We start from the raw sequence: 18,825 nt of genomic DNA, 5'->3' as shown, positions 1-18,825 counted from the left end.
CCAGCAAACCACAACTGCTGTGTCCAGCAGTGCACGCACACACACTTACGCGCGTGCCTGCACACACACACATACATAACACATACACACACACCAGCAGCAAACAGAAATAATGTTTTAAATGCAATCATTGTCAGGCCCAAACAATGTCATTTATCAAGGGAGCATTTGGGACTGTATAATAAGTTTCACATTATTAATACAATTTTTCATCCTCTGTCAAGCCTATCTGATTTATGGCACGCGTGTGATCTAAGGTGATCATTGAATTACAATTCCAGTAATAAGAGAGAGAATGGACCTGGTCTTTTACTTCTGCCCACTGGAGCACAACCCCACCCCTACACCCCACACCCATCCACCCTCCCAACACCACCACTTCCACACACACACACACACACACAGGGTGCCAGATAAACAGCCTCCAGTTGCAACATACAGTAATTACACACAACATACAAGAATGGCCGAACTGCCTGTGTGCAACTTTTCATGCCACGGAGCAAATTTGCAAAATATTTGGGAGATAAACTAATATGCCAGCTCTCTAATTTCAGCGAGGAGGGAGGAAAATAAGAAGAGAGAGACGGACAGAAAGCGACAAAACAAAACAAATGAACCTAGGCTCTGTTAATTAGATAAGGGACAAAGCTCATTATTCTAAAATGATATTGGGGCCCGGAGAGTAAATATGAGTGGCCTGTTAGGGGCTCGGTAATGGGACGGGGATGCGAGTCGTTACAGGGACGGATGATTTACAGCTAGATGCTCTTTGATGTATAGACTCTACCTTTTATTAAGTGGCTGTCGTTACGGTCACTGGCTCAGTCATTTCCCTTTCTGTCTAATCACGATCCATACCCCGGACACCCCCCGGTCCTCCCGACCCCCGGACGCTCCAGATGTGGCGGGGAAATAGGCTGGGAATGCTCCTTCCCACCGCCGCCGCCGCCTGCTCGCCTTGCTCGCCTGCTCGCCTCCTTCCCAGCTCCCGAGATCTCGCCCGGCTCGCCTGATACGCTCTCCCCGCCGCCGATAATAGATTGTAACAAACAACGGCAAATAAACAAATGGAAATGTGAAATTCTTCGGAGGTAATTAAATAATAAAGACAGACTCCTATCATAACATTTTGGCTCCACTTTGAATGAGCATTTGTGCTATTAGCAGCCGTGCTCGGGCTTGATCAGATTAGCTCGCTGTTGAGGGCCCGCTGATCGCCGTCGTACATCATCCTGTTTGATTTCTGTTTAAAGCGAATTTGGGGGACGCCGCTAATTGGATTGTGGGAGTCTAGCCCCGGTTAAAGATGGTAAACAGCAGAGGAGGGCTTGTCCCCTTAAACTCGCAGCCCCCACAGGCTTTCCCGAAACGCCAGCTCCCCTCAAGATCGCTGCAATTTATGACACATTTTCTCTGTATTCTTAAAAGATAATTAGGTTTATCACCCTTTTTTTCTCCCTCCCCGCCCCTCCTTTGCCGCCGCACACTTCCCGCTTTCCTTCCCTTCTGTGTACCTGTGAGCACACAATCGCAGCATAAAAACATAAATATTTCTGCGGCACAGCGGCGCTGGCAGGTGAGCCTAATGAAATTCTAGGAGTGTAATTTGATTTACGAGGTGCTAATGCGGCCTGATATTAGAGAGAAAAAGCTCTGATATGGCTGCCTTGTGCTGTATTTAAGGCCTATCAGAAGCCTGATAAAGAGCATCCTGTCCTCAGCACTGCGGCTGAGTTATTGTTGCAGATATTCATATTGATAGTAATTCTTCCCGACGCAATTTAGTGCCGGCAATATATAAATATGGAGATAATAGTTAATTTTGGGGGGCTGCTCAGATTGCAATGCTTTAAATTCAAGACTTACGGGAAAGGGGAAGAGAAATTAAAAAAAAAAAAAAAAAAAACTTTGAGCTGTGAAGCATCTGGACACTTTTTAAAGTGCCGTTTAAAGGATGTGTGGAGGGGGAGGAGGGACGGGAGGGGGCCTTTGACCGCGCTGCGTCACACAAATCACATTTTCAGTACTTATCAGTGGCTGCTAATTTCAACAGGAAGCTTTTTGGAGCTCTTGATTTGCAGTATTTCTTTTTATTTAGGTCCTTACATTTTTTTTGATTAATAGCGGGAGATCTGTTAAAACCTATTAAAACCTTTAAATTAAGCCGGTCTGGAGAGGAGACGTGAGGCCCGCCTCGTGCACACGCGCCGGGGAAGAGATCGTTTTGAGCCATTTTGTCTGCAATTGTGTTGTTGCATTTGCTTGCAAGAAAGAATTCTTATAATTTAGCGGTGTGTGTGTGTGTGTGTGTCTGTTTGTTTGTGTGTGTGTGTGTGGTATCTTTTGTCTCAAGCACCTGAGAACACCTCAGATAGGAGAGTCTCACACTGATACTTGTGCTAAAGCATTGATATGTGGTTTCAGAGCTCAGATTACAATGAGTTTAGGATTAAACCTTCAGTTTACTTGATGAAGGTTCGCATGAGACGCTCGGCAAAGGCCTCGCACACATAGCAGTGTGTGTGTGTGTGTGTGCTGGGGTTATGTTTGAACGTGTGTTTCAAAGTGTGTGTTTTGGGACCACTGAGCTATGGCTCATAATAAAAACAGGCAATAACAGGGCCACCACAGAGGGACCTGGCCTTTGTGCCTCCCTGCTTGCCCTCCCTCCCTCCCTCCCTCCCTCCCTCCCCCTCGGTGCCACCTCCTCCTCTTTCTCCTCGTGGCCTCTCCCCACCCCCTAAGTTATGGACTGAATAACAGCACAACAATATTAAGATAACATTTCCTGATTGTTTGTCAGGCAGGAGGCTCCTTCACCCGCGCTTTCATCACGTCCACCGTGTTCATTAAATTGACAATTTGTATTTGCCCTACAGCGGGATAAACAGGAGCTTATCTGATGGGCCTGGTCTTTTATTATTTATTTCATTATCTTTGTCTTTTTTTTCCCCTCTCTCTCTCTCCCTCTCTCTCTCTCTCTCTCTCTCTCCCTCCCTCCCTCTTTCCCTTCCCCTCCTCCTCCTCTTTCTCCCGGGATTGAAGGTAAACATAAATCAGCGGCAGCATCTCTGTTGTGTGCCGTTGTTTATATTGCAGTCATATGCAGCAGCACTCCTCTCAGAGGAGGTTCATCTCCAGCACTCCGCAGACACATGTGGCCTCTTCGTGGAGGTTTCACTCGTTGTTTTGTGTGACACGCCGGCTGTACACTCCCGCCGCTCGCAGTGTGATATAACGCCGTCGCCGCTTCACTTTTAAAAATGCCCTTCTGTTCGGACCGGCTCCTTCGGAGCCTCCCGCTCCTCCCACTCCTCCTCCTCCTCTTTTCTTTTCTTTCTTTCTTGCTTTTCCGGAGAACTTGCTGCCGGCGTGTGCAGCAGGCCGGAGATGGACGCCCGGCTTCGTTTGCGTGTTAAAACCCGCACCGGCAGGAAGCTGATTTGAGTCCCCGCAGACCACATTGGCTACTTTAGCGAGGGTTTTCCCCCTCGGCGGCCGCGAGCGATGACGTTGCCCCCGCTCGATATCTTAACCCGGGGGAACGAGGCCTGTCGTCGGTTGACCCCGCGCACGCCGAAATAAAGAAAGCCAGCGCCCTTACTTAGGAAACAGTTGTCCCACAAATTCAATCTTTTAGCCATCTTTTACCCGACACCACCCCCCCCTCTCCCCTCTTCTAATCAGGTTTCAATTGACTGCCATTGAAGGAGGAGCTCCTCCTCAGACACACACACACACACACACACAGGTCCGAAAACCCAGTCAGACGCCATTTAAGGCTTACTCAGTCTTCCTCCCAATATCTCGGAGAGCTCAGGGCCAAATGATTTAATCTTCATTCAGCTAATTTAGTCTGGATTTAAGCTGCCGGGTTGTCGAAGTGCAGAGTGATGGGGTCTGAAAACAGGATGAGAGAGAGAGAGAAAGAGAGAAAAAAAACAAAACACAGGAGGGAGGGAAGCGAGAGGGGTAAAGTTAGAGCGATGTAGGGAGAGGAGAGAGGGAGGAGGCTGAAGATGATGATCCATCCTGACCCTAGTGAATGCTGTCATGTTCCTCCCTCTAGGTAATCTCTCTCACTCACTCGCTATTTTGCATGTGAAAATGCTCTCCTGACAGTTGCATATCAGATAAATTTTCCTCTCTCTCTCTCTCTCTCTCTCTTTTTTTTACCCCCTCCCTTTTCCTTCGCCAAATAAACAACAGTCTTCACTTTGAAGTTGTCTGTTTGTGTCAGTTTGGCTTGAGGCGAGAGTCGGCCTCTCTCTCTCTCTCTCTCTCTCTCTCTCTCTCTCTCTCCCTCCCTCTCTCTGTCCCTCTCTCTCTCTCTCCCTCTCTCTCTCTCTTTGTGCTTGACTGTGAGCATCGGCAGATTATTTCCTCTCATTGCCGGCCAATGCAGTCAAATTCTTAGCTGTTGGAAACAACAGCAAAAACAAACCAGCACAAAAAAAAAACAATGCAATTAATTGAGTCAATGAAACTAAATGCTGAGTGTTTACATGCTCGGAGAAAAGTGCAATTTTCCACTTTGGCTTAAGCACAGTGGGGAGGAGGAGGAGGAGGAGGAGGAGGTGAAGGGGTGAGTGGAAAGCAGCTAGAAATGACCTCCCATTTAAATTGTATTTTTTTTATTTTTTATTTTGAAAATGTGAGTTTTATTAGAGTTTTTCAAGGCATTAAAGAAAGTAGAGTTCAGAGAAACCCTTTTTAGAGGAATAATTATTTAATATAGTATCACAGAAATGTGAGTGTGAGCAGAGGAAATGTGTTTGAGGCGTATAATCCAATAATAATCAGTTTTAACTCCTATTATCACTATTTTATTAGTTGGTTTTTTTTATTCTATCAACAGCACATGATACCTTTTTGCACACACACACACACTCCAATAACCACCACCACCACCCCCCATCCTCTCACCAGGCTCCACCTCACCACTGGGGGGTGATAGAGAGTCCGTGGTTGTGAGTCAGGCCTTTCCTCATCTCACAGCAGAGCCTGTTTAAAGATACTCTGCCTCCTCTCAAGGGATGTCCAGCACAGTTCAGTCCTGCGTGCGACCTCTGATGCGCCTCGACTGGCGCCAGGATCACGCCGACATGGCGCGGACGCAGAAAAAAGAGGCTCGCCTGCGTCTGTGAGTGGATCCACGGTGTGTCAGTCATAGGAAAGGGAGAGGGAGGAGAGGGAGAGACGGAGGTCACACGCTTCCTTTTCACCGTGGCCTTTTCCTCATCAGTGCTCGACAATAGTGTGAAGAAAAGAAAAAAAAAAAGGGAAATCTTGCACAATCTTCCTTGTAATTGGGTCCTTTTTTTTTTGCCATCAGATGGCCTTTAGAGTGTCTGCCAATTCAACATGAAAGAGAGCAAACAAATTCATCAGAGTGCTAATTTCAAAAAAGATTCAAGGATGCTCGTGAATTTGCAGTTTAAGTGACACTTCATGTTAATACCCTGTTCGTTTATCTCCTAATTAGTTGCATCAGCATGTATGTGATCCTGAGATCAGTCAAAGTAATATGAATGATAAGACTGAGGGGAGCCCCCACCCATAAAATTACTTTTATAAACGTTTTGCTCCAAAAACATGAATCAGTTGTTATATTAGAAACACGCTTTTCTTACCTTTCGGATTCACAAGCCTGTTTCACCGTCAGTTCATAAAGAGGCTAATTGGAATTTACTTACTTTATTTTTTACTCTTCTTTAGTGACGTCCCACAACAAGTCAATATTAATCTTGTTTGTTTTTGTCTACATCCTTTCTTTCAATATGACTGAATGTCATAGCATTTTAACGTCGTTTTTAAATTGTGACGCACTCCGAGCCACATGTTATATATGAAAGGTGCGTGCTATATAAACAAAGTTATTATCATTACTTGTAATAAAAGTTTTATTCATTGATGCATTGGAGCAGCTGAGAAGATTTTCCAGTTCAAATGACAATACCAACACAGAAGAAATGAAGCTGAGGAAGCCAAACACATTTCACTTCTGCACCTTTGGGAATGCCGTCAGTGAATCATGTAGGCTCGGCCAATGAAGCCTGGATATTTCCACCAGGTGGATTTACTGTGCAGACACACTAATGCTGTCACGACAAGTGAAATCTGCTTCGAGAGGTTAACCCAAAACCTCCTGTTTTCCCACCGGAGAACTCCAGAGTTTGACATATATTCATCCCTTTCAAAAATCAGAAATGTACCACGTAACTTCCTGTGTTAAAACCACATGGAGCCTCACGGCTGATTACAGCAAAAAATCCATTTGAAGGAGTAGTTGAACAGGTGAGCCTAACAAAATTGCCGGTGAGAGTATATTTCAGAACAATCAACAATTTCCCCTGACGCCGCTAGAAAAAAATGAAAGGGGCTGAATTAAGCCGAAATCAAACTACAAAGCCACACCTCCCGTGCTCGCCACTGAACAAAAAGTGAAAGGGTGCATAAAGGAAAAAAGCTGAGAACCCCTACGAGCTTCTTTAACTAAATCAGCAAGTTCTTCAAGGTATCCAGAAACACAGTCCTGGAGGATTATCGCTGGAGTCAGCAGAGCACAGCAGCAAAGCAGCAAAAAACAATGGCCTCGTCCAAAATGGCAACGGTCTGTATTCAAGCAGGTTGATCAGCCGGTTCCGGAGTGTTTCAGTCGGCGTTGCCAAACCTCCCGACAATGAAACAACCTGGTCAGCTTCACCAGCATCAGTGTGTAACGATCGTCAACAGACGGCAGGTTGAACACAGCGTACAGTGTTCTGTTTATATTAATCAAGTAACAAACTTGAGATAAAGTTTACATTAGATTATTCATTTGTCACATGCATAAAACATAAATAGGTGAAACTTTAGTATATATACTAAACACAAGCAGCCCAAAATCAACACTTCCCATGGAATGCACACGTTGCAAAGTGCAGCTTTAAACACGGCCTCGGTGCGAAATCTGCATGTTCTCTATGTGCTTGTGCAGGTTTTCTCTGGCTTGTGATATCAAACATGTATATTCAAGCCATAATAGTGACTTTTAATTGTCCCCTGGCTGTGAATATGTGCATTTGTCTCTTTGCGTTTGCCCTGTGAGGGACTGCAGACCCGTCCAGGGTGTATCCATGTGGAATAAAGAAGATGGACGGACAGATATGTTGTTGTCCAAGTGCACGCATGATTGCACCGGTAGAGACTCAAACTCAGGTCCCTTTATACATTTGTCCTCCATGATGAACACAAGAAGTCTTAATGTTTCTTCAGTTCCATTAAAAAAAAAAAGTGAAATTTTTTTGTTTGCATCAAATCAACATAACCACATTTGGAGACTGAATCGAACATGTCGCACTTTGCCACTTCTCACTCCCTCATGCTGCCCAACCTGGAGCGTCCCTGATGCCTGTACGAGGGTTTAAAAGCCATGTTATGGCGCTTACACTTAACAATCCCTGCCGTACTCCTACCTGTGCGTTCTCTCTCAAGACTGTCTGAATTTTTCCCCCGGTTGAATAAGGTGTGTAAGAGAGCGGCGTGGTTACATTCCATTGATTTTTAAACTCACTTTTACTACTGCGCCGCTAAGTTTTTACCCTCCGATACCTCAAATTGCCAACATCCCGGAGTGTTTTTCTTCTGTCTGCCCGTCCCCCCCCCCTCCCCCCCGCCCTCCACCCTCCCCTCACACACGTGCAGACACAGACGTTTTCTTCCCAACCTCTCCTCCCTCCCCGCGTCTCCCCCTCGGTGCGTTCCGCGTGGCGCCTGGCTGTTTAGAGGCCGTATGCATATGTATGGGCGAGACGGTGGATCGTGACGGGATCTGACACGCGGGGACAAGATCAAAGCGCCTCCATCTGATCCCATGAAAAGCAGACGCAAACCCTCCTCTCATCCTTACAAAACCCCCACTGATAGTCAACTCTGCCAGCCCCGACTCCTCCATCTTCTCCCCTCTCCCGCTGCCTTCCTCCTCTCCCCCCTCGTTTTTCCTCCGTCCCAGCATGCCGCGTGCCCACGTCAAGGCCCGCCTGCCCGACTTTGCGATTACGCCCCGTGATAAACAACGGCCCGTTTAGCTCATAAAGCAGGAGTGTTGTGCATAATGCTTACAATAAAAGATAGCATCTCTTCACTCATCTTATTTACCTCTCCCACGGCGGCGCGGGCCGTTCTATAAATACCGCGGGGAGGGACGGCGGGAGGAAGGAGATGCAGATGCAGACATACATCTGCTGGTCAAATGAAGTCTCCTGCCAAGTGGCGTGATGAGAACGCGGGGGGAAAACGAGGAGATTTAAATCTGCATTTGAGCCGGGGAGCCAGGTGATAACGGCGCCATCTTAAAAGCCGACGCCATCCTTCCTGTTAAGTGAGCTTAAGATGTCCCCTCAACTAGCGTGGGACGACATCCATATCACATTTAGATTCATCTTTATAGAACATATAGATTGATATGGAAGCCAGGACACATTTTCCTCTCCATCTCTCCCCCGCCACCTCCACCTCCCCATCTTTAATTCCCTCCTTTCTCCGTTTTTCCCTCCCTCCCTCCCTCCCTCCTTCTCATTCTCCTTCCTTCCAGTAAGGAAGATGTATGAGTTTGAATTATTGATTCAGACACATGCTACATGCTGCTCGGAGTCATTATTTGTTCAGGTGAGTGTCATGCTGCTCGCTATGAAACAGATACCGCGGGGATTAAGCGACACAATCAGGACTTAAAGACAGCCGCCCTCCCTAAAATAACACGGCCCTCCGCCGCAAGACGAATGCTCCCCAAAACCCGACTTCATTTGTTTATGACTCGCACATTAGTCATTCTGCGCCTAAATTATAGCGCGAGGGTAAAGATTAATTCAAGCACAGGCTTCTTTCTATTGTTTTTTTTTTTTTTTTCATTTTCGCTCTCTACTTGTGTGTTTCTTGAAGCCTAATAACACAGCAGATGAATATAGGTGCAAACATCCTACACACCGACTTTAAAAACACACGCAGCTTCTTTTCTGTCAGCTCGTAGGCGTCGGCGTGGAGAACAGACAGATGTCCGGCGCCGAGACGGAGCGCCGTGCATATTCACACCCCGACTCTCAAGCGAGACTTTAAACCAAAGGGTGAATTACACTTTACATTCATTGCATTGATGGCGACGGCGTCAAAAAATAAGTTCAGGTGAGGAGAGTTTAGATGAAGGGGGAAAAAAAACTCTGAAACAGAGAGGAGGGAAGGTAAAAGTGTTGCGAACTGTTCATTTAGTCTGGGCTAAGTGGTCAGGGAGGCTGGACAGGTGAACTCTATTCTCCCCTCCGGCCCTGTGGGGGGTGCACATGTGTGTGTGTGTGTGTGTGTGCGCGTGTGTGTCCGTGTGTGTGTGTGTGTGTGTGTGTGTGTGTGTGTGTGGACTGTAACAGAATTTCTCGAGTCCTCTGGGCCCTGGTGCAAAGCAGAGAATAAATGGTGGAGGTGGCAGGCCAGGACAGAAAAATCAATGCCTGCTTATACAGACATGACACACCAGCACCAGCCAACAACTGCAGTGTGTGTGTGTGTGTGTGTGCGCGTGCGCGTGTGAGACACACAACTCCACCATGCTACACCACTGGCGTGAGCGAAGTACCCAGCAACCTCCATTTCCTTTTCTCGCAGGGTAGATTTTCTTGCGTTTTACGTCCGCTTCGGGATCAGTAAATAACTCTTTGGTTTTTTTTTTTCCCTCTCGTTCTTCTTTCCATCCTCCTCCTCCTCCTCCTCCTCCTCCTCCTCCTCCCTCTCTCGGCTCTCCTTGTTCTCCTGCAGGAAGTTTGAATGTGAGCTGTGCGAGCGCTCCTTCAGTGAAAAATGGGCCCTGAACAACCACATGAAACTGCACAGTGGGGAGAAACCGTATAAGTGCGCCTGGCCGTCCTGCCACTACGCCTTCCTCAACCTGTCAGCCATGAAGGACCACTACAGGACGCACACTGGTGAGACTCTCTCTCTCACACACACACACACACACACACACACACACACACACACACACACACACACACACGCACACGCACACACCTCCATTGTGCACCATTACTCCTGCTCCCTCCCCCTCAAAGAAAGTTTAAAAAAAAACAAAAAAAGAAAACACATTGACTGACACTTCGAGGTGCAAAATTCATGAGATTTGCTTTTTACAGGCAAGAGCTGTTTTACGAGTGGTGGGACAAAGAGATATTTATCAAGAAAAGACTCCACTTGGATCCCACAAAATGTCCCCGTCCTACCCCCCCCCCCCCCCCTCTCGCTCATATCCCTCTATAGCTGGAGAGCGCTCGGCAAAATGAAGTTTATGTGAACTGTGAAAATCTCACATTAATTATGAATCTTCACAGCTTTGTTTGGAATAAATACACACGCGTTCTTGGCCGATGCTCCACGCGACTTGTCCATCTGTACTGGTTTTCAGCATCCAGAGAAAGTGGGGAGCTGGTTTTCTTGGCCGTCTCGCACACACTCGTTAAACGGATGAACACACCTCCTGATCCCGATAGGGCCGTCTCTGTTATATGATGTGTTACCAGCCAGTAAATAGCCAGAAGGAGAGGTGTGTGTTGTGGGGGGGGGGGGGGGGCAGGCAGGCAAGCAAGCAAGCAGGCACGGGGATGTTTGAGTGTGTTTTGTTTGTTTTCGGCCGTTCTCCAGACTTTATGCACGTTGGTGAAATGTGAGGTAACGTGTTTATTCCCTCATGCCAAATGGTCGTCATGTGTTATTTCCCCCAAATTCCATCTGGTCAGCGAGTGTGTCCTCCTCGGATCCAGCTGGTCCGCGAGTTTGTGTTCATCAAATCCATCTGATTCTCAAGAATGTTTTTTTTTAAGATGCCGAAAAGACGGAAGGAAGAAAAATATCTTCTTTTTTTTTTTGGTTTGGTTTTTTTTTTGGCGAGTGGACTTCACATTTCCTGTCGTCGATCCAAATCGGGCATCATTACAGTACAAACAAGAAGCATGTTGCCTTTACTCTCCTTTACTTTTTCAACCCTTTACAGTAACTATATCTGGCCACGTCTTCCAAGCTAACAACGTGCATTGTTTGGGATTTCGGCAATCTGTAAGTGTGTGACAATGCGTGACCTTCCTGGTTTGCACTTCTCACAATAACAGACTTGTGTTTTGATGAAGAACCGTCCAATCCCAGTCAATGCACCTGGTGAATGCAATTAAATTAAAAAGAAAATAAAAAAAAGTTAATGCACTGTGCACTCAAAACTAGTGAAAATGATCTATTATTAAACATTTCCACAATATGTGTGGAAATGTAATATGGAATCTATTACACAGTCATATAATATGAGATCAGAAATAGAGGCAGTGGAGGCCTTAATGCTGGAAAAATGAAGAATTTACTGGTTCCAATCCGACTAAAGTTGCCGCTGTGGGTCCCTGATCAAGACCATTAATCCCAAACTGCTCAGGTTGGTCACATCAATCGTGGGTCACATGTTTTTTTTGTCCCCGCAGTGTTTCACATCGGGGCCTGACCGATTAATTAGATCGATTATAGCCAATAGGGAATAATTGGAAATTGGGCCAAAAGTTCACGCATCACTCCAAGTCAACATATTTACATTGACTCATCACTCCAGCACTATAAATGTAATTGCCCAATATATCAGTTATTGTATATTTTTTTCTCCCCCCCTATTGGAATCGGCATCAGCCCCAGAACTCTTCATCGGTTGGTCCCCACTGTTTATCACATACGACGATTCACACACCAATGGAGGCGGCTGCAGTTTGGGGTTCAGTGTCTTGCACAAGGACACGTGGACGTGTAGACAGGGGGGACACGGGGAATCGAACCCGCAACCTTTCACTCGACAGACGACCAGTCTACCAACCGCCCATTTCTAGAATCTCCAACAGGCCTTTGCTTAAAGAACGATTCAGCTGCAGTTGATGTGATTATCCAACAATAATCTGTTTTCCCACTTCCCTGTTTCCCCACAAGTTCCACTGTTGAAGAATTGACTTTTACCTGCAGTGAAACGCGGAGCCTTCCTCTCCGCGGTGAGATGAGTGGGCCTTTTCATTACGCATATGCAGCCAGAGCCTTTTTCTCACCGAACCCTCCCACCCCCACCCCCCCCTTTTTCATTTTTTTCTGTACATACACTCGGGAGTCTGAGCTTTTTTAACTTGCGAAAAAAAAACTTTGGACAGACAGATGGTGCGGTGGGCGGTGGGAGGATACCGTCGTGAATAATAGCCCCTCGATAGGAGCCCAAGTCAGCTCCTTTGAAAGTGTCTTTTTGCTGCAGTCTCCCCTCGGCCTCGGTAATGTCCCACACATGGCTCCTTGATGCCCTTTTAAGTCAATGACAGAGGCGGCGGCAGCCACTGGTCTGACAGCCTGACTGAGCGCTTGCAGGAGAGCCCTCCATCCGTCACGGGTGCCTGCTGTGTGCGTGCGCGCGTGTGTGTGTGTGTGTGTGCAAAGACTTGCTGGATGTTATTTTAAATGTGTTTTAACAGTGATGTAACGTCAAGGCGCCGCTGACATAATTAGGCGTTTTATTTTCATTTGTTTCCCGCTCTCATCGTTCCCCATCAGGCGGCCGGCGTCACACTGTCACCTGGCTGTCACCCGGAGAGGTGCGGTGCCCGGGGTTTCGCGCGGCGTGCGTGTGTGTGTGTGTGTGTGTGTGTGTGTGTGTGTGTGTGTGTGTGTGTGTGTGTGTGTGTGTGTGTGTGTGTGTGTGTGTGTGTGTGTGTGTGTGTGTGTCCGCGCATAAATCTACCTCTACGTAACGGTGATCGAGAGAACTTGAGAAGAGAGAATTAAGATTGAAACCTTATTTTAGAGAGCGACAAGACCTGAGTTGATTAGCCGCCCCCACCCCCCCCCCCCCCCCCGGAAAAAAAAAAATACACACTAACACAATTTGTTGTGCCGTGACCTCCGACACTCCTTTGCCGCTCGTAATTGGCGCCGGGTCGGGCCGGTTAGCCGCCGCTGCACAATCACTGCAATCACATTCCAGCGGCCAACCTGCCACGCTGAAATATTATCTGCATGCGTGTGATCTGTTTAAAGGTTGTAAATCGTCTCTCCCGCCCAGCTAAGATGCAATACTAAGAAAATAAGTAGGAGATTTAAAAGTTGAACTAATCTGTCCAGGGAGCAGAGCAAGTCGGTAATGGAGGGTGTGTGTGTGTGTGTGTGTGTGTGTGTGTGTGTGTGTGTGTGTGTGTGTGTGTGTGTGTGTGTGTGTGGATGGTGGCTAAGCCGTGGCATCTGGACTAGAGTGTGATCACAACACATGCAGCTCATTAGTTGTTGGGTGTAAAATTCAACATCCTGAAGTGAGGAAGAAAAATTCCAAACATGCACCGAGAGCTTCATCCCGCCGCTGCTTTAATTCATGTTCGGGGTTTAGAATTGAATCGTGATCGGCTGAAATAATGTTTCCAACACTTCACCTCAAGTACTATTTATATTAATGGGACAGTTTCTAAGAAAAATTTTTTTTTTAAAGTTCTAAGTTTTGACAAAGTTCTAAGTTTTGATGCGATAACACTAAAGTCTATTGCAAACCTCTGGCAGGAGATGAATATGGCAATTAATGAAAGCACAGCTGGACTTGTTTTGGCTCGACTGGTAGAAATAAGTATCCTGGCAATACACTGAACACCGTTTCTCTCAATGAGCCTTCACCATTGACACACCAATGTAAAACTGGGACTTATTAATAAAGTCCATTTGGATGTCGATATAATTCCATTCACAATACTTCCATTGCAGGAAACACAAAACGGTGGATTGTTGTCGAACTTTAAATCATTAATCATTATCATACGGAAGCTTTTTGATCAATTTAGTTTGTCTCCATGACAAATTGAATTTATTCAATGATAGAAATGCATGTTTTACTTTCCTGAATAATGAAATGAAGTCACACATGAGAAGGAAATCAAACTTCATCTTGTGTTGAGAAGCTTTACCGTCAAACTGAAATACCTCAAATATTCATATGAGACGCATCAAATAGTGCAAAATGATGCCACTATAACCTTTATAGTTAATCTTTCATGTTTTTCTTTGTCGTTGTGCAGAATATATGTTAGGAAAATGTCTATATATTCAAAAAACCAAACAATTACTACTGAAAATTACTACAATTTCCACATAAAGCCAACTTTATTGACGCCAAATATGGTGAAATGTCCAAAAAACTCCAGCTATAACTTCAGCTACAGCTGTGTTGTGTCTGCTACTCTTAGAAATTTGTTTAACAAAAAAAAAGAAAATCCATGCTTCCTTTAAAATGTGAACAATTGTGTTGGTGGCTTGGCGGACCGGATTAGAGCCTCTTGCCGACCAGTTTGGACCCACGGGCCTTTTGTTTCACACTCCCGATTTAATGCAATTTAAGATGTACTTTTACAACGTCCCCATTTTAAAGACCCTTCGGAGAGACGAACATGCTCTGAGGGGTTTGTTGTTGTTAAAGTGAGGCATGTTCCAGTGTTTTGGCAGTATTGAGACTAAACGTTATCACGACTAAAGCCGGCGTTGATGACATTTTATCGCGGCGTTTTGTTATTCTGAAGGTGCCGATTGCGCTCGGAGGAGGGGCTTTCTGTCAGCTTTTGGTTTGGATTCTTGACTTGTTCGGGGCGTCTGTATGCGTGTCGTCACATTCACACGTGTGGCAGTGCTCACAATAGTAATGTGGTTAAAAATGAGTCATGACAGGATGAGGACAAGAAGGACATGATGACAGATGATACCGTGTGCTTCCCTGCTCTCCGGACAGACGAGCTCTCGCACATCCGTCCATCCATCATGTTTTATCCCCTGCCAATCCCGAGTGGGGTTGCGGGAAACTGGAGCCAATCCCAGACAAACACAGGTCACCTCTCCGTCACGGGAGAAGAAGAAGTGGGAGTACTAAAAGAGAAAGAAAAAAAAGCATGCAAACACCTCTTCTCCATCATCTAGCCGCTGCTGCACACTTCCACTCCGCTGTCATCTTCTCTCTGATTATCTTGCTATTCAGTCATTTTCCATACTGATGGGAAGAGTCACCATTGGACTGCAGTGCGCCAGGGTGTGAGTGCACCTGGCTCTTAAAGGCACAGGAGGAGAAATATTGCGCGCTAAAAACTTCCCGCACTTTTTGAACGATGTCTGTTGCTTTGTATGCAGATTTTGAAAGCTGGCTGCCTCGTTGCTATCGAATTAGCCTCAGAGCCATGCGGTCAGGGTGAGTTTGTAAAGACTTGCATAATACAACAGCGATAGGAGAGGTTTTTGCGACAGTTTACTCTATTTTGCACCAGAAGGTTTCATTGAAATTGCCTTCATGTTGAGATTTTTTTTTTAATATTCTTGTTTGTGATAATATAGACAGTTTCATCATATTATCTGCGCCTCAACAAACCAAAACTTTAAAGTTTCAGTTTAAATTTACCAGTCAAATTGAATGTGGGCCCTTAACTAAAATGTGTTTGACTCCCCTTATTCAGACACGACAAAATACTTGACTTCAGTCCATTAACATGATCTCAACCCTGAGTGTGTTTATAGTAGAGTCACTGAACAGCACTGAGCCGCAATGTTATCAAAATGTGTCTCAGTTGGGCCCTGTTTCCGCCATGTTTGTTATTGTCCATCTCCTCGCGCATGTGCAAAAGAACTATTTACGACAGTTGTGGTGCGCTTGTGTCGCAGCAGCATTTTCACGAAGTTGTGCTTTCCCGCGTTTTACATGGAGACAGCGTTGAAGTGTCTTCGAAAAGTTTTACCCCGAGGGACCGTTTTCAAAACGCTGCACTTTAAGTGGCTCCGAGCGCCGTTGTCGTGTAAACGTACACCCACAATGCAACAGAAGTTTTGCACTTAAACACCGTCGTGTCACCAACCCGGGGCCTTAAACGTTGAAAAAGTTCGTCTCGACGATTAAATAAAAAAAAGAAAAGCTGACTTCTGGTGTGCGGCAGTGATTTCACTGCAGACACACAACAACCTGAAGGTGAGTGTCATGGATAGAGATGCTGGCTGTGACACCCCCCCCCCCCCCCCCCCCCCCCCACCCCACCCACCACCCCCACCCCCCCATTTGAAAAGAAATGCTCTCCTGCCTCTAACGGGATTCATTGTTCCTCTGTGATTTGTGTGTTTTTTATGTTAATCGCCGGCCGCTCACACACTGGTGTCAGAGGGAGGGGTGAGGTGGTTGTGGGGGGGGGGGGGTGGGGTGGGGGGGGGGGATTCAGTGGCCGTCAGCCGCCAGGGTCATTTGTAACGGCTGATGAATGAGCGACTCAAATAAATAAATAAGTGCAACGTATCTGACCCACCCACCTTTTCCCAGGCTCTGGTAGTGGCAGCGGTGGGCCAGTGGGGGTGGGGGGGTGGGGGGGGGTTGAACACACAGCGACAGGGCCACAATTGATTTCCTCATTGCTTCAGTTTGTCGCTTAATCTGGCGATATGCTGATAAATCTTCGCACTTTGTCAATTAATTTCCCTGAAAAATGAGACCCAAAATGGCGAGCACATCAATACAGCAGCGGATTCCGTGTCAAAAATTAAGCGGTAAAATTAATTGCCCTCCCATCCGCTCCTGCTAAAACATAACTAATGAGGGAGGCAATTATAGCTGCATGCAGACTCCTTCGGGGTTATTTAAAACACACACACATACATATGTGTGTGTGTGTGTGTATATATAAATTCACACACACTTGCAAAGAGAGGTTGTATATTTTAACTTCAAAGTTCTTTCATTGTCTGGCAATAAGGCATATTTAATTTCAGTTCGGGGCGGAGGGTTGAGGTGCATCATGGGAGCTGAAGATTCAAATAGCCTGGAAAGTTTAAGGGCTCTCGGTGCAGATGCATTAGCAGATAATGTCTATTTTCAGGGGGTTTTAGCGTCTGGCTGGAGTGTTTTGTTTTGTTTTTTTCGCTTGTGCACATTTGCTTTAAACAGATGTTTGTGACACTCGCCTCCATTTACATTTGTTTGCGTGGCCTTCACCTCCGCGAGGCAACAGCCGGAGGATTGATGTTCGAGTTTGGAGTTTCCAGCGGAAGCAGTCCAACTTAAAGTTGAGGCTGGTTTAGAAATGAGCGCACGTCTTTGGGGTTAAAGTCGGAGACGTACCGACCGGAGGTACAGGCGGACGAGCTTGGACGTCCCAGTGTTGACAGTCACTCTTGGTGCTCCACGCCCCCTCCTCCTCCTCCTCCTCCTCCTCCTCCTCCTCCTCTCCCTCCCCCCTCCTCCACCCTCCTCCACCCGGGTCCCTTCAGAGCGTTCAGCCCCCGAGAACGGCAGATGAAAAGCACACATGTAATTTATCGCCAACGTTTCCTCCTCAAGAATAATTGTGGCGACCGCGGCTGGGCGCAGGGATCGATGGCTATGGATTTTTCTGTGGTGGGGTCTTGTAGCGTCGAGGCGTAATGAGAGATGGAGGGGAGGGGGAGAGGTGGGCGAGAGACCAGCGCTGTTTTCTTTTTTTTTCTTTTTTTTTTTTTTCCCCTTCCTGAGGTGGGAGAGACGCTGTGAGCAGATGCTCAGTAACTCATGTAGAGTTTAGACACACAAGGACAGAGGTGCTACTTTCTTTTTTTCTTTTTAAATTAAAGCTTCTTATAAACCCGACTCTCCTTCCACGATCAGAGACGAGCTGCCGGGCGGGCACAGATTGAAACTTGTCACGGGAGACGTCTCGTGGGGAATTTGTTGATTTTCTCCGTATTCTGATGAGGACGGAGTGCACGGACAGAAATACAGACCAAACAGAGCCTCCAACCTCACGGAACGCAATCAAACTGAAAAACTTGAAACTCAAAAATCGACACAATGCTCCTTGAAATTCCCACGGTGGAACTGGTGCAGAGAAGTTTCGCATTTACACGCTTGGAAAGTGACATCCGTTTACACAGGAAATTGCAAAAAATGCTGAAAATGATGTCGTTTTCATGCTGGGCCATGAGTGGGGTTTTTTTTTTCCAGTTATTAAACCACTCACATGCGCACAGGGAACAAGACTCTATAAACACTAGCAATTACGACATTAGCACACAGACGTCCGTATCGACAGGTGATCAAGTTAGTAGTTTTATCGGTGAGATTCACCCGTAATAATAATGAAACTCCGTCGTCTGTCCATACCAGTGTCCGTTGTGGTTGGTATTCTTAAAACTATTTACCCCTGCTTTAGAAAAGTTGTTTTTTTTAAACAAGTGGCTAAGGTTAAAGTTCTTTGTGCAGCTCGGACTTGCCCCGGTACAATCCTCGACAAACCAGCCACTGTTTGAGATCTTCTCTTCCAGTAGATTATTTATCTCACAAAGGAATAAAGGACTCTGAATAATTTGCCTGCGACTCTCTGAGGCTTCCGCAAGTCCTCCTATCTGAAGGTTTAAGACTCGATGACAGGACACTCTTCAACAGAAAGACAAGTGCAGAGCCTGAATGTCAGAGGTTTAAATAAGACCGGTTCCACCCGTCACTCTCTCACCTCATTTACTCCTCGGCTGTGCTCCGATTTCAACCTGATGGATTTTCAGGTTTGGTCGTTGCGTTCTACTGCGTCTCTCCTCATTCATCTGATCAGTATCACTTTTATCTATACACACTATTTCACAGAGGACGTGTTTGATCGGGTGCGCTCAGAATTGGCAAAAAGCACACGACGTAAACCACGAATCACGCGTGGTTATTTGACGCGCGGTGAGTGGACGTCTGCGGCTTCACAGCTCGGAGACTGTCCGTTAAAATGATCAAACGACAACCGCGCAGTCCTGATGGAGGAGGTGAGCTTCCGCTTTACCTGT

At 46.3% G+C, this 18,825-nt stretch overlaps 1 protein-coding gene across 1 annotated transcript in view; it reads left to right on the top strand.

Moving 5' to 3' along the window:
* The window catches only part of znf407 (zinc finger protein 407), a gene marked incomplete at both ends in the record, with an annotated part of 154,079 nt that overhangs the window by 70,055 nt on the left and 65,199 nt on the right, over nt 1–18,825 (top strand). The window contains one exon of the mRNA XM_080500569.1: nt 9,790–9,956. Coding sequence (XP_080356695.1) covers nt 9,790–9,956 — 167 coding nt within the window. The remainder of the gene's footprint in view (nt 1–9,789; nt 9,957–18,825) is intronic.

Source organism: Blennius ocellaris (genome assembly GCF_963422515.1).
Source record: "Blennius ocellaris genome assembly, chromosome: 8".
NCBI classification, from domain to species: Eukaryota; Metazoa; Chordata; class Actinopteri; order Blenniiformes; family Blenniidae; genus Blennius; species Blennius ocellaris.
Note: the sequence above shows the minus strand (reverse complement) of the source record. Positions and strands in the feature narration are given on the sequence as shown.